The sequence below is a fragment of the Drosophila montana genome, unplaced genomic scaffold (genome assembly GCF_035044405.1).
Source record: "Drosophila montana isolate Dmon_TW-CO22-7 unplaced genomic scaffold, ASM3504440v1 contig_1761_1, whole genome shotgun sequence".
Lineage (NCBI taxonomy): Eukaryota > Metazoa > Arthropoda > Insecta > Diptera > Drosophilidae > Drosophila > Drosophila montana.
The window spans coordinates 1,406,351-1,422,345 of NW_026996690.1; the positions used below are offsets into that span (position 1 = coordinate 1,406,351).

The 15,995-nt window shown below is 37.4% G+C and overlaps 2 protein-coding genes across 3 annotated transcripts in view; both read right to left on the bottom strand.

Annotated features, from left to right (window-relative positions):
• Nucleotides 1-7,170: 7,170 nt before the first annotated feature.
• svp (COUP transcription factor 2) overlaps nucleotides 7,171-15,995 on the bottom strand; it is a 32,638-nt gene continuing 23,813 nt past the window's right edge. For both annotated transcript variants that reach the window (XM_064700406.1, XM_064700407.1), the window contains 2 exons: nucleotides 8,559-8,716; nucleotides 7,171-8,220 (listed from right to left, as the gene is read on the bottom strand). In XM_064700406.1, coding sequence (XP_064556476.1) covers nucleotides 8,104-8,220; nucleotides 8,559-8,716 — 275 coding nt within the window. In that variant the 3' untranslated portion in view covers nucleotides 7,171-8,103. The remainder of the gene's footprint in view (nucleotides 8,221-8,558; nucleotides 8,717-15,995) is intronic.
• LOC135440951 (myb-like protein A) lies at nucleotides 7,267-7,869 on the bottom strand. Its single transcript, XM_064700370.1, has one exon. The coding sequence runs from the start codon at nucleotides 7,867-7,869 to the stop codon at nucleotides 7,267-7,269; it is 603 nt and encodes a 200-aa protein (XP_064556440.1).

Genomic DNA, 15,995 nt, shown 5'->3' on the forward strand with positions numbered 1-15,995 from the left:
CAATTACAGGAGGAGAAGGGGAAGGTGGAAGGAGGTATCAATATAAAATATAGCCTGCTTATAGCTAGAAATTGGTGGAAAGAGACTGCAAAACGCGTCAGATATAAGATCAAGTCTAAGATTCGAGCCAGCGACCTTCTTTATAAATTGATTTAATAAGTCGAGGTATGCTGTTCAACATGCAATTTAATTTTCTGAATTTTATTGAGAGGCAGAGTTTGTTATAGGGGACATGCTCACTATGCTACCTACATATTTGAAAAATATTATCAACAGCGGACCACTATATCATATAGCTGCTATGGGACCGATCCATCGAAAAGTTGGCTTTGATATGGAAGTTTTTTTTATATTGAGACAACTTGACCAAATTCGGGCTTATTAGGTTAATCTTAACCATTTTTTTCAAATTTGACATGTATCGATTTCTGTACACGAGTTTTTGATCAGTTCTCGGCATTTTTAACATATGGTATACATAGATATTAATTTTGGATACGCTTCCCCAATGCAGAAATTGAAAAATAAATACAACTTGATTTTTTTTATATTAATCTTTTGTATGGGCTCATATTTGAATACAATCTTTATGGTCTTCAAGTTTCATTATGATTGTATGATAAATATAAAATATATTAGGAAATATATAATAGTCTAAAAATACAAATGAGCATATTTTAATTTTATATACGCTTAAATAATACAAATATAACTCGATTTCTTAGAGAAGTTAAATTAAAATTGATACGTGAACACATTTGAATGTCTTTTCTCTGACCCAAGAGGCGTATGATTAAGAGACAGTTAATAAAAAAGTTATTAAGAAAATAATAATATTTTTTTGCTCAGCTTTGCTTTGTTTAAAATATAATAAGAAATAATAGAGTATATTATTTAAAATAAAAATTAAACTAGATTTATTAAGGAAATTAAATTGATTATATGTTATATGTTATCTTTAGAAAGTTTATAACGCTGAGACATCATATAACTGTATATTATATATCGTATTTACTCTACAAATACACCTAACCCTGTGGTTGAACAGAAAATACAATTACCGCCCATAACATCGTTGCGTATTGTTTGTTGGCAATTGTGAAACCACCCGCAATTTGTATGGTACTCAAGCGCTGCAAAATGTGGCTGTGACATGTCAGGGAGCGCTGATTAACATATTATGCGACAAACTGCCACTGGACACGGCTCGGACTGCGAACCAGGAGGAGCACGGTGGGGGGCAGTGGGCAGAGAAAGAGAACTGTGGCAATTCAACGCCTGTCACTGGCTGTTTGCACAGATAATTCACGCCAGCGCCAGGGCAACAAGCAAGGGCAGGGGCGGAAGCAGGGAATTAGAGACAGAGTCAGAGACTTGCCCACACATAACCAGCTTCAGGTCCAGCTTCAGCTCCAACTTCAGCTTCAGCTCCAGTTTGTCTGTTGTGTAATTGAAAAAGTTGACGGCGGGGGCGCATATCTCGAATCTGTCGCTGCCGCTGGCTCTGGCTCCGGCGATGGCTATCAATGTCAGCGATAGGTGAGCGGCCGGTGGCCACAGAATGTCGCCCCGGCCGTATGGGCCAATTAAGGGTTAAACATTTTGCATATGCAGGCGATGCCAGCCCAGATTCTGTCTTTGATTTGCATAATTTTCGGGTTGCTAACTCCATCCACATATCTCTCTCTCTTTCTCGCTGTCTGTCTCGCTCTTTCTCTCTCGTTGTCTCGCCAGCGACATGCGCACGATACATTAATTTATGTGGCTCAAAATGATGCCAAAGTGCTTGGCAAAAAGGGGCACAAAGTGGACAACGCCGGTGTCCAATTTCATTAGGCACATCAGCGCCTTAACCCCTACCCCGCCCCGCCAGCTTAACCCCCTCGCTCGACGCTTATGTTTTGTTTAAATGTCATCGCAATGTGTGTGTGTGTGTGTGTGCGTGTGTTTCCCTGTTTTGTCACATTACGAGAATTTACATAAAATCTATTGTAAGCGCATGAAATTGAATACCCCAAAAAACGAATCGGACATGTGGTCCTTTTTACGTCTCAGAGAGGGGGAGGGGCGGCGGCAGGGGTTAAGGGATTGCGAAGTGCATGATATTTGCCTTTCCGCAGACGCATTTCATAATTTAATTAGCAGAGCCAACAAATGGCTTGGCTAGTTGGGGCGAATCGCAATAAATATCTTTGCAATTTTCACAAGTCATAAATTAGGCAATGGAGGAATTTGTTTTCCAATTACACATATTTCACACCGCATGCCAAAAAATCGAAATTGAATGCTATTTTCTATTTTAATAATTTATAACGCGCCGCAGCCGCTGCAGCAACAAGTACAAATTGTCAAAAGCGTTTTGCATCAGAGGCGCGGAGGCCCACCCATGGCGACGGTCCCGGCCACGGTACCGGCAGCCGGCAGCGGGTACTGCCTAACCCGATCCTTGCCCCCGGGACCAGTGCCACGCGCTCTTAACGAGTCACAAATTCACGTTGCAATTGCCAGAGTCGACGCAGCGACCCATCGTAACTTCTCGGCCAAACAACAGCAGAGCGTGGAGCAGAGGCAGCAGGCTAAGAGAGTGTACGGAGCGGGGGGAGCGGGATATACCAGTTCATGGCTGCCCACCCGCCTAGCCGTGGCAGCCACCCAACCAGTCGCTTATTTTTGCGTATTAACGCGCGAAATAATATTTTATTTTGACCATCGTCAAAGGATTGAAAAATGCACACTAATATCTTTGGGTCTTTGTGACGGCTTTGTGCGGGCCACACTGTCAGCCTGTTCGTTCGTGCTTGTGCGTGTGTGTCCAAGTGTATGCTGCACTCTGTTGCCTGGTGTTGCAAGCAACACACAGTAGTTATGCTTAGCTTTGCCATGCATAAATCTTTGTTGTTTGATTTTTTTCTTTTTAATTTGATAAATATTTCAAGCGAAACAACGGAAACTTATAAATTATCTAAATAAATAGCTAAAGAGAATTAAATAAATAGCTGAAATATATTTGTGCCGAAACAAATAATTTGTGGCTGCAGAGGTATGCACATCTGGTAAATGGAACGTACTGCTAAGCCCTATTCGTAAGTAGTTTTAATATGTTAAGTATATTATTTATCCAATGTAGTCTTTTTCATCATATTTCAATTCCCTCATTCAAATAATAAATATTTTCAAGCATAAAGGGTATTCATAAAATATATTTATTTTTATTTGCTATTTATATGCTTTATATTTTGATTTTTGTATTATATCTGTTGTTTTATTATTTATATAAATAATTTAAAATAATAATTTGAAATAATAATTTGAAATATTTAAATAGATATCATTATAAGGAAATTATCGAAATTTTCCCAAATAATCCTATATTACTTAAGAACTCAATTAGTTGCGGCAAGTTAACACCACAAAAGTGAGTAATTTTTGCCAGATGGTATGCCCCAAATATACATACGGATTATTGCATTAGTCGTGGTTAACTCTAGGCCATGCTGGATACACGTAATTCGACTAATTTTCCATAACTCATTTACAGCTCGTAAAGATAATAATTTGCAGTACGAAAAGTAGTGCGCGGACACACCTTCGATTCTTCAAGCCAAATTCCCACGTTCTCCAGCACCGCAGAACGAATCAATCATTTGCCTAGCCAGATTCCAGTTCCCAGTTTTGTAGAGAGACTGACTAAAAGAGAGAGAGAGAGAGAGAGGGGATGGGGCGGGTTGCAAAATGATCGCATGGCATGCAAAATAGTTGCAACCGTTAACTCTGACGGAAGGTGGCAACACTGCGGATTATCAAGCCAATTGGTCACAAAATCTTAACACCTACAGCGAGTCCAAGGCTGTGCTGATCATCGGATGATCATCTGATCAGATGATCACTCAGTGGCGGCCATTAAAGTCAAATCATTTTTCACATTTAGATATTGGCCGCGGGGCAGGCACAGAGAATCTACACCCACTCCCTGCCGTTCCACCGTCCGTCACAGTCAGTCGGCACAATTGAAGGCAGACTCGAAATCGATCCATCCCAAAATTGCCGCGATCACGATTTGGAAAAATATGTTCAACTGCAGCAGATCTTTCAAACTGCAGCTCTGCCTGCGCCGCTTACATAAAAGTAATCAAATCAACACCTTCATCAACTCCTTTGGATACGCTTGCCCCAACCGCAAAAAAATAGCCAGGAAAGAACGTCTATCTGCTGCAGACCGTTGATGAAATACCCTTGTACACATGTGCCTTACGATTTTACAGTTATGTGCAGAGAATTGAACAATTTTCCATACCGATATTTTCTATATGACATACTTATCCCATTTGAATAACCCCCAAAGATCTATTGAAACACAAATTAGTATTTCATGCCACAAGATAATTTTCATCCGATCACTCCTTAGGCATATGATATAGTGGACCGATCCATAGGTTTTAGTTTCTTGACAGTAGGCTTAGAATGAAGAGAATATATATATATAATCTTTATGTAGTCGTTAATTCCTTCTCTGCGTTACACATTTAGTGACGAAACCGTGAGACTCTCTGCAACGGTTTAAAAAAAGTGCCTTCCTTATTTTGTGCTGGCAATTTGGACTCACGGCTCGAATCGCAAAGCAATCTTTCTTTATTTTTTTATACCCTTGTTTTTTGTACTTTTGCTGCACTTTTTTCGGCTTGTTTCGGTGGCGATCGCCTGTCGATCAAATTGTTGTTTTCGATATCTAATTTGTCATTCGGCAACGGCAGCGACGGGCCGCAAGACAGCCGCAATTTGTTCATGCAACAACTGTGCAACTGGCAACTGGCAACACGCTGTCTGCGTTGCACGATCCTTTCGAACTTGGTTCGGAGTTGCTTGCAGCAAACTAGGGAATCCCGGCATTATGTGCGACGATTATCTTGTCGGCGCGTGAAATTTTCGTGGCGTTGAGGAATTGACCTGCAATTGATACCAATCCATGGCAATCCATTACAGAGGCTAAGCGCGCGAGCTGCATGTCTCATTATTGGCAATTTTGGAGCAGTACGGGGTAATTGGCCAAGCCCCATGCTCATGCCCATGCCCATGCCCATGCCCATGCCGAGGGTCATTTGTATAGAGGTCGTAAGCGGGGTTCACGCCTCAGCTGCAGCATGACTTGAGCATTTATTTTGCAACACATAGGATATGGTGGCAGAGAGAGTGGGTGAGAGAGAGAAAGAGAGAGAGAGAGAGAGAGAGAGTTATGAGAGTTAGAATATAATCAATTGCAAAAAAGAATCCTCTTTGTTATTTCATGTATTTTTTATTAAACAAAATTACTTTAACTGACACTGGATTTCCATATCGAAATTATCAAAAACAAACAGTTTTTACGTTTTCGTTTAAACTAATTAATACTTAAATATATATATATATATAAATATGCTTTTTCTTCGATTGCCGCAATCAACATTTTTGCATAATGCGGAAATTTTATATTTGGCTGTACTTTATGAATGTCAATTTTGATTCACACACATGCATATATACACACACATTCATACACATTCCCCCACCCTCTCGCTCTTCCACGACTATCAACTGTGATAAGGTTTTTATATATATATGTGTACTTGATCTATGTCTATAGCTGCACTTGCTCAGCTCTACGGTGTATATGCATATATTTACCATTCGGTTGACATTTATTATCAATTAATTTACATATTTCGCACCTCGAAATTGTATTTACACGCGCTCATGCGATGCTTTTTAATAACTAACTGTAATTTTTCAATTATTATAATATATAGTTTTATATTTTATTTACACAATGTTTGCTTATCAATAATGCGCAAATACTCGACAATGAACGAAAATTACGAACAAATTTTTATTGGTTTTTATTAATATTATTATTAATTATTTGCTATACTTTTTAAAAGGTTTAACACAATATTATGTACAAAACTTTGGCTGCAGTTGCTGTTGAAAAGTATTAAAAATGAGAATGCAATTCATTGAAAGACAAAATGAAATCTATTTAAACTAAATAGATTTGTGATAAAGTAATTCAAGTCTGCTTTGTATCCATACCAAGTTATATCAGGATATATCCCAAAAAATAAAAAGAATAAAACTCCACAAGAATTTATTTGATATGGCTTTCGTATATTTCGTCTTCTTCTTTATAAAAAAATAATAAATAATTATTAAACAATTTAATAGTAAAAGGAAAACAATAGAAACTTTCTTTAAAAACGCAATTTTTATTATTATAAAATATATAAAACGTTTATATTTATACATATAAATAAAATAATGCTTATTCTATTAGATCGTTTTAAAACTGAAAACTTGCACTGAATTGGTATTGCCCGCATTTTTTTTAAAATTGTTTATAAAATATAAAAAATTAGCTAAATTTTGCAGTGTAAAATAATGAAAGTAAAATTTATATTTTCGTTAAATTTTTGCCACATCTTTGAGACATGGCTTGGAGCAGTTGAGAATTTGATTTTCTTAATTTCCTCATGATATTTGATTTTATTTTTTTACATTTTACTTAAAGTAAAATAAAGTAAAAAAAATTGCTAAAGCACACACAAAATATAATTGCCACACATAAAGTAAAAATATATTTTTGGTATAATTCTGCAAACCACTGGGAGATTAGAGTTTAAAGTACACTATAAAACGCATAGACCTATATAGTTATAGCTGTCTAGTATATATAAATGTATATATATATAGATGTATAAATATATATATATATATATGCTACAAGAAATACATAAATATTTTGCCTAACATACATTTACATTTGTCTTTTTTGTGTATTTTATTTGTTATATTTCGTTTGTGGTAGGGTATATCAAGAATTTTACTTTAGTTTAGTTTTCATTTGATTTAAAAATTAAGTAGAACTCAGTGCCTTTAAATATTATACAGACATATAGTAGAACTGATGGACGCCCAAAGAAAAAAGAGAATTCAAAAATCTTTAAGCGTTAAACGTTAAGGATTTATTTTAATCTTTTTCTTCTTCTGGTACTGTTAACCAGGGAGCAGCTTTGTATCTACAAGATACAAAACCACATTTGGCTGTCAGTTGTGGGCGCCTGGGTGAAAGTTGAAAATTGTTTATGTACAAGTTACAACAACTAAAGGAGATTTTAAAACAATTAAGCTACACGATTCTCGTTTCTTGTTTTTGTTTTTTTTTTTACATTTTTCATTAGAGATTTTTTTTGTTGGTTTTTTGTTTTTTTGTTTTTTCAATATGCATAAATAATTACACTACTTGACATCCACAATGAGAGGAACTTCGCTGATATCGATTAAATTTGGCGGCGATGGCAGCGACTGTTGCTGTTGTTGCTGGGCTGTCGCGACGGCCGTTGCTGTCGGTGTGGACGATGCCGACGACAGCGAGCCAGCTGAGGACGAGGAGGAGGCCATGACCGCTGCCGTGGCCAACTGCTCATGGCTATTGCTGTTGTTGCTGCTGTGGCTGTGGCTGCTGTTGCTGCTGGCCAGCAGCAATCGCTGGTGGTGTTGTTGCAGGCACTGATTTGCATTGACAGCGGCAGCGGCCATCATCATAGTGGCTGCATCGCAGTAATTAGACAGCATTGTTGTTGTGTTCACTGCCGCTGGCATTGTTGTTGTTGTTGTTGCAATTGCTGCTGGTGTCACATATGCAGCAGCAGCAGCTGTTGCATGGGCCATATAATCGCTGCTGCTGCCGCTGCCATTGCTGCTGCAGCCGGCGCCAAGAAAACCGCTGGCGTTCATGTTGTTGTTGCTGTAGTTGCTGATTTGCTGCTGATTGCAAACGCTGTTTAGGCTGTTGTTGCAGTTGTTGCCGCCGTTGCCGCCGTTGCCGTATGTTGCATGCATGGCAGCAACATTGCTGTGATCGTGGCTGTGATTGCCAGCAACAGCAATGCCCCCACACCCATCGCTGCCGCTGCCGTCGCCGCCGCCGCCGCCGCCAATGTTGCTGTTGCTAGTGATGTTGTTGTTGTTGCAGGGATTGATGTTGAGCGTAGTGTTGCTATGATTGGCTGCCACAGCGGCCGCCACAGCTGCGGCTGATGATCAAGTTGTTGTCAATTGGCGCCACATTGTGTGTCACATCGAAGGCAGATAGGGCCAAGAGAAACTGTTGCCGCTCAGCAACATGTCGCGTATCAGCGTTTCGATGGGCGTTTTGCCGACTAGACGCACAAAAAACAACTGCTCAATGACCTGGTGAATAGAAAAGCAGAAGACGAAAGAAATCAGCATGTGGATTATGTGGGTGATAAAGGGTTTTGGGTGATTTTTATAACTATCATGAATTCGAATAAGTATTCAAATCTCAAGATCTTTGGTTTTTTGTGCTGTGTCACGAAGAGCACAGTGCTAGGTCTAGCTTATCAGCTAATATACCAGATTACATAGTTACATAACTCAGGATCTTTTATATATTTAAAAGTTAACTTAAATCAAAGTTACAGCTCTATAATAACAGCTCATATAAGGATTCTATTATTTGAAATTGTATTGACGCCAAGTTTCATTATTTTGCCATAGATGTTACTTACTTGTGAGGAGACGGTACGCAAAGATGGCAATCTTAGTAGCAATTTGCCAAATCTCGTGGGCTGATTCGGATACTGCGTTCGACAATATTCCTCCAACGCGCACTGAGACTTTTCTTGCAGGGATTCAATGTGTGTCACATCCGACAGACCGCAGGCATCTAAAAAATAAGTAATAAGCAGAAATTAGTTTAAAACTCCAGCTCTAATCGAACTCAACAAAGACAAATGAGGTTTTGTGTATGTGCAGTTCACCTGGCGCTGGGCCAAAAAAATGTACGTATTCCAGCGAATCGGCGTCCAGCGTTCACTTCAAAAGTAGCTCAACATAAACATGGGCCACACCCACACACAACAACAACAACAATATCTAGAAAATGGAAAATGACGAAATTGCGTCACTCGCATGATTTATGTCCAATTGAGACAACATGGACGTGGACGTGGACTCAAACACGAACTGCGCAAAAGACAACAGACCGTTTAATTAAATTTACAAAAATTAAACTAAGCGGCGACGCCCTCAACACAAGAGTCATAAATAGTTGACTGGGTGTGGAAGGGAGGTGGGTGGGTCGGTTGACTTGTCGTTAAAATTGAGAAGACATTGCGCATACGCAGCGTGCGCCGTCAAGTGTTAATTGGCAGCGACACAAAAGTTTGCCTATCAATATATGTACATCTTTGTTGTGTGTGTATGTGTGTGCTTGAGTGTAGTAAAACAGCAAAAAATTATGCACACATACATACACATATATATATATATATATATATATTTGCTACTCATATTTGTCGTGCTGCGCCTATTTGAAATTCAAATTAGACATCAGCACTTCTAAATTTGCATAGCTTTAAACATACTCAATCGCTGTTAAGAATGCGTCTTATATCAGCATTTTTTTTTCTTGCTGCTGTTTTCATTTGCTTAATTAGTCAGCGCATACAAAACGCCAAAAAGTATCTGTTGCTACTCAAAAAAAAACAAAAACAGAAAAAAAAAGTATCTTTTGCACATTACGCAAAATTTACAAGTGGCATTTTTAACGGTTTGACTTGCAGCTGGTTTGCGGCAGCCTAATGAATTGGCCAGTTTTGGCGGCTTTTGTGGCCAAACTCTGATGGCATCGCTGTGTGTCCAACGCGTCGTCAACGACGTATCCGATTGCGGTGTGAATTTGAATTTGATTGCATTGCCAAATGCCAGCCTATGGGACGTAATGTGTCGTTTTAATGTCTCGCATTTCAGCTAAGTTTTTTAAGCGAGCAGCTCTTTGAATTTCATTATGCGATTGGATTGGTTCAAGCTGTCTGTGGCTGCACGCAAAGCGTACTTCAAGTTGCCAACTGTCAATTGAAAGCCAATACATTGAGCCACAATGTAAAATGAGGCAAACAAATTGCCAAATGGGTTCATTAGAGTTAACCCCGCAAAGTAACCGATCGCTATTTGGATTTGTTTATGCGATAAAGCTGGAAAATTGTTGTTTAAAGAGCTCATAAGCTGGAGTCTATTAGTGTTTATTTATCGGGCTATAGTTTTGGCATAAAGTGTTAATTCGAATTCTAATCGAAATGCTTCCCTATTTTTTTCCCCCTTCATGTTTTTCTAGATCTAGAAGTTGGTCTCTTCCTACCCATTTTGTTTAAACTAGGCAAATTATGAAGTTATTTGATTTTTAATAAATATTTTTCATATTAGTTTTTCTTCTATAAAAATTATTTATCCTTAAAATAATTATTATTTAAAATTTTGTACCGATATTTAACCGATTTTTTTTAATCAGATTATATATTTTCGAAAAAGATCTAGAGTAAATTATATATAAGTTAAATTAAAACTAGTCAAATACCTAATTTATTTTATTACCAAAAACATATATAAAAAATTGCTATAAATATTTCTTAACATAATTTCAATAAATTCAGTCAATATTAATTGCTAGGTATTATCTTAATACATATAATAAATACATCAATTTTCAATTATTTTTGTTTTTAAGTCAACAATTATCAAATGCTGGCTATTTTAAGCGTTCAATTATAAACTTAAATAAAATCGCCGACAAATGACTTCTGTGTGCAAATTGTAAAAATAAACAAAACTCAAATTCCCGATAAGTGTTTACATTCATTTTGTTCATTTTCTGCCATTTGCTAAGTGAATTGTCAATTTTAAATATGCCGCAAAGTTGAATAAATAAAAATTACAATTGCATTAAATTATACAGCTGAGTATAAGAAGAAGAACTGCAATCACATAAAAAGCACAAAGTTCAAGTGTAGGGAAAAAGAAAATTGCAAACAAATCTTTAAGCTATCAGTGCAAAACTCTCCTCGCCACAAGATACTTTATGGCACAACAGAAACTTGCATTTAGGCCAAATAAACAACCAAACTGAACTCCAGAGTTGGCCGCCCCTCCCCACCTCCCAGAGCCACACAATGCGCGTAAATCAAGATAAATGATTTGTCGCCGAAGGCAACAGAAATTCAATTAGCCATTATTAACCATTTCATTTCATAAACAACCAACCGAAAATAATCGTGAAGTTACAAATTAGATCTGAATAGTTGGGGATGAAAAGCTTTGCGAATCACATCGCTTGGCCATGGTCAATAATTGTCAATTGACTTTGGCCATTAGCTTTGATGATCCTGTGCCCGAGTGCCAGTCGAATGTCGTAAAAGAAAACGAGTCCGGAGGACATGAGAAGAAGGCAGCAAAAAAGCGGAAAGACGGGCTATCTCCATCATGCCGAAGACTAAATACCCTTACAGGTATTTTATTAAAAAGTTTTCAAATGTGTGAGGGGAACAGTAAAGTTCGTAATATCTGAGTCTGGCCAGGATATCTGAAAACTGTTCTATCGTTAGTGCCTATGGCAGCTATACGATTAAGTGGTTCGATCCGCCCAATTCAGTTTCTGAATGAGACGACAACTATATATACTTTAAATACTGAGAGCCTAGTTTGCTCAAGAAGAGAGAGGTTGGAAGACGAACTCAGCAGATGATACTATGTGAAGTCGGATTGGTCTCCTCTTTTGGGTAACACATTTCGTGACAAAATAACTATTCCCTCAGCAAGGGTATTTCGAAGAAAAAATGTGCCACAATTCGAATCAATAAGCCAGGCAAAAATTTTATTTTCATTGAAATGCAGAAGACGTCGACGACGACGAGGAGCGAGTGAAAGAAATTCCAGTTTGTGAATTTGGCCAAAAGAAATGCAGCTTTGGAGCCCGCGAGCTGCAGCTTTCTCGGGCGTTTGCAACGGGCTGCGGCTATAACTATGGCTTAACTTGGCTTTGATTTTTGGCTTTTTTTTGGGTGTTTTTTCTTCTTTTTTTTTAACTGTTTTCGGGCTGACTGCGCTTTTGGTTGGACCTCTGCCTGGCTGCCTTCTGCGCAGTTACTAACTCAGCGCGGAGATCGTGACCGCGTGTTTTAAATGCATAATGACCGTAAAGTAGTTGATGTAACTACGTAACCGAATTGTGCTGCCAATAACAACAACAACAACAACAACTGCAACTACAACAACATGCATATCGAATAAGGAGCAGATTTTTTTTTGTATTTTGGTCACACAAGAACGTGGCACAGGCTGCGCCCCGCCCCCCACGACCCTGTCTCGCTTTCAAGCCGTCTTGGACCATAGCAAAGGTTAAGCTGTTTAACCAAAAATTATGAATTGCTGCATTATATTTTATTATATAGTTTTTATGGCCAACGTAGTTGTTGTTGTTCGACTTGGGCTTCGTGTCTGCTCTGGTAACAGTTATAACTTTATTTAGTTTTAATAAGCATTAGTACATAGAAAAAAATAATAATAATATGCCTGCAGATATGATTCGGGCCTTTGGGCTAAGTTCATGTTAGGTCAACTGTGAATTTATATTCGAGCGGCATTTTTAAAAGTTGTTCAAGAAAAAATGCAACACATAAATGACAGGTATTTGCTGGGTGACAACGCTTTGACTAAGTTTGGGGAGAAGGTAATGTAAAAATGGGCAATGGATACATTTTTGTCAAGGAAGGCCATATTGCGGAAATATATCTTTATATTCAAGAAAGATAAAAGGGTTTCTGGAGAGATCAAATATAAGCTGATATATACGAAGCTTATATAAGTATTAGAGATCTAAGCCAGAGGATATGATATATTTTTCTTTCATTATCTTTCGGTATAGATGAGGCATTTTTTTTTAATGCCTGTAAGTTCGGTTTGTAATATTAAAAAAAATTTGAATTGTGGTTAAGAACTCTTGTACAATTGTTTTCACTACATATTCTTGTTATTTTAATACGATTTTTTAAATGTTTCGAGAGATATAGAGACCTTTTTTTATCTTTTACACCGATATTTGAAAGCTTAAAGCCAACAATAATATGATCAGTTAGAAAACATAAATGTTTGCTAAATTTGAGAAAATTTGAAATTTAACATTACAACATTCAATCGGTTTTTTGGTTTAAAGAAAAAAAAATCGCCTGCTTAGAAAAAATTACTGAAAACAAATAAATATTTATATTATATTATATGTAAATAAATATGTTTTTTTGCAACTTCTGGTGTTTGGATAAAAATTACAAAATAGAATAGATTTTGGGGCTCATATAATTTCATAAGTGGTATACAAAATTTCTGATGGATGCATTTTAACACATCATAAAAAGTTTGTATTATATAAATAAAATTATAAATTTTTTTTTGAAAACCTTAACCTGGCTACTTAAAAAATTAAATAAAAAAAAAGGTACATTACGTTTATATCTAGTATATGTATTATTTTCTAGTCAAACGTTTTGCTATTGGCCGAAATGTTTAATATCTGACATTGCGATCAGTTTGATTGCAGCTAAATCTTGGCTCTGAGTTTAACTGATACAGCATCAAGGTTTCTGAGTGAGAGGGCGAGCTGGGATGAAATGGAAAAACGCGCCCAAAAATGATTCTAATCAAAGAGGTCTCTGTTCGAAACTGTTAATTACAAGGCACAAAAGGCACGTCTGTGGCAATTTTCAGAAAGTAGCGCAGGCGATCAATGAGCATCCACAAAACGATTTGGGCAAAATGGAAAAAAACAACACAGGCAGACATAGGCAAGAGGCAAAGCCAAAGCCGCAGCACAAAGGTTGGCCAAGAGTCGTAGCCAAAGCTAAAACCAACACAAAATGTTGGTCAAAAAGTGTGGCCAAGACATGAAAGCTACAACTCTTAACAACTGCAACAAACGACAGCAATCAGGCAGCCAGTGCGGTCAGCGGGGGCGAGGCGATAGGGTGGCGGTTGCAAGAGCTAGACGAGGCCAACAACCAGATTGGAAGATGCACCACAGAGCCCGCGCAGACATGTCGTCAACGTGCCGCCGCCTGGGTCCAAGGCAGAAGATCTACTAAGTCTATACCCGGTATTTTACTACCGCGCGATCGTGTCTATCACAAGCAGGTGGGTGAGCAGCGGGTTGGTGGGACGTTGAGGAGGAGGGGGATTGGGCACTGCAGCGATTGATCGGCTGCAGTTTATGGACTCATGCAGCCAATTCAAATGCAATTGCGCTGCACAAGAGTCGAGAGTTTCAGTTGAGAGTTGCAGTCGCAGCGCTGGCAACACGAACTCGCGACGCCCCCTCACAATGGACCAAGAAACCCCAGCCCAGGCAACAAAACCCGTAGATCGACACACACAGCGTTTGGGAAATTGGAAAATTATTTTCATGGCTCTAGCTGGACTTGGCCAACAACAAAAATAACAACAACAACAGACTTGGCCAAGGAGCAGTCGTTGCGGCTTGTAAGTAAGCGACATAAACGAGTGTTGTATTAATGTTCATAATGTGGTATCTCGACGTCAATAAACGTCGCCAGCTCCAAAGGGGGGAGCAGTGTAGCAAAATGAATGAAGGGTTGTTGAGGGGGGGGGGGGGGTTGCCGTGTAGTCAGTGTCGCAGATCGAGGACAGCCGCCGCAACGTGCGCCCGGGACAGCTGCTTGACATGAGCAGCCAACGGTTTGACAAAGCAGCACACATGAGCGGTGGACTTAGGGGGGTTAGGTGTGTGGAGGGGGGTTTTCGCAAAGTTGCAGTTGAATGCATCGCTGCATTTTTTGGCCACCGTAAAGTGGACAATGGGCAGATAAGCGTGGCAGACAAAGCAGCAACAGCTGCGCAATCTTCAACTTAAGCTGACTAAACTTAAACTAAGTTTGGCATTTAAAATAAACTTAAACAAAATAAATATGCAGAGCCTCGATTTTGTCTTTTGAACAAATAATATTTGCATACAAATATTGTGCATTTATTTCAGTTGAAAGAAAAACTAACAAAAATAAATAAATAAAAAAATCTAAAAAAAACCATTAAAATTAAGCCATGTGCCATATTAGTTTTAAAAGTTTAATATTTATGTAACTGCTTACTATATATGTAAGTATGTAAATGTGTATGTGTTAGGCATATGCAAGTATGTGTGTGTGTGTGTGTGAGTGCAAGTTGCTTCCAAAGTCCAGAGTTGGTGCCGAAATGTGTGTGTACGAAGCTGCTTTGTGTGTGTGATTTTGTATTTTTCTTTCGCTTTGGTTTAAAAATAAAAAATGCAAAATTAGTAATCGAAAAAAATGTATATGGAAAACTATGAAGGCAGCTAGTTTATAGCTAAAATGTTTTGTTAGTTACTTGAACAAAGTAACTAGGTGCATTCATAGTTTTCGTTGGGATGTGGCATATGAATCGGGCATTATACTATATGACTTTGGCTTAATGCCCGACTCATAGGTATTGCCAGAGACCTCAATCAGCAATTATTTGTTTTGAATTTTTCATCATTTCAAGGTTTCTTGGCAATTGAATAGTTTAAGCAAATTTTTCATAAAACTATATTGTGTATAATTGCTTTAAAAACGATCAAATCCTTTTTATTTTAGATAATTTATAATAATAATAATTAATGAAATATAAATAACTTGATCATGAAAAAAAATAAAATACAAATTAAGAAAGGAAAAATAATTTCAATGTTTTTAAATCTTTTATAAGTATTATTATAAAAAATTTAAAAATAGAGAAATTATTTTAAAAAGTTAAAAAGATTTACAACGGTAAATTTTTTTGAAATAAAAAGTTTTTAAAATATAACATAATTAATTAGTTAAAATTGAGAAAGTTAAGATGAAATATATGAAAATATTAAAGAAAATAATAATAATTAATTAAAAACAAAATCTAAAAAAAATACTGTGTGATAATATTTCTATGTGGAAATTGGGAAATTTTCTCAACAATTTGGAATTTTAAATTTTCTTCTACTTTGGCTGCACAACAATTTAAAAGAGTAAATGGTACTAAAAACATTTATCAAATTATTGATAAACCTGTTCTCCAAAATAATTTATATGCTTGAACTTGTTCTATTTGTGCTCAAAGCAAAGTTTAAACTA

Coding starts and splice junctions, on each gene's coding strand:
- LOC135440951 (XM_064700370.1), bottom strand. CDS start 7,869: ATGCATGCAACATACGGCAACGGCGGCAACGGCGGCAACAACTGCAAC.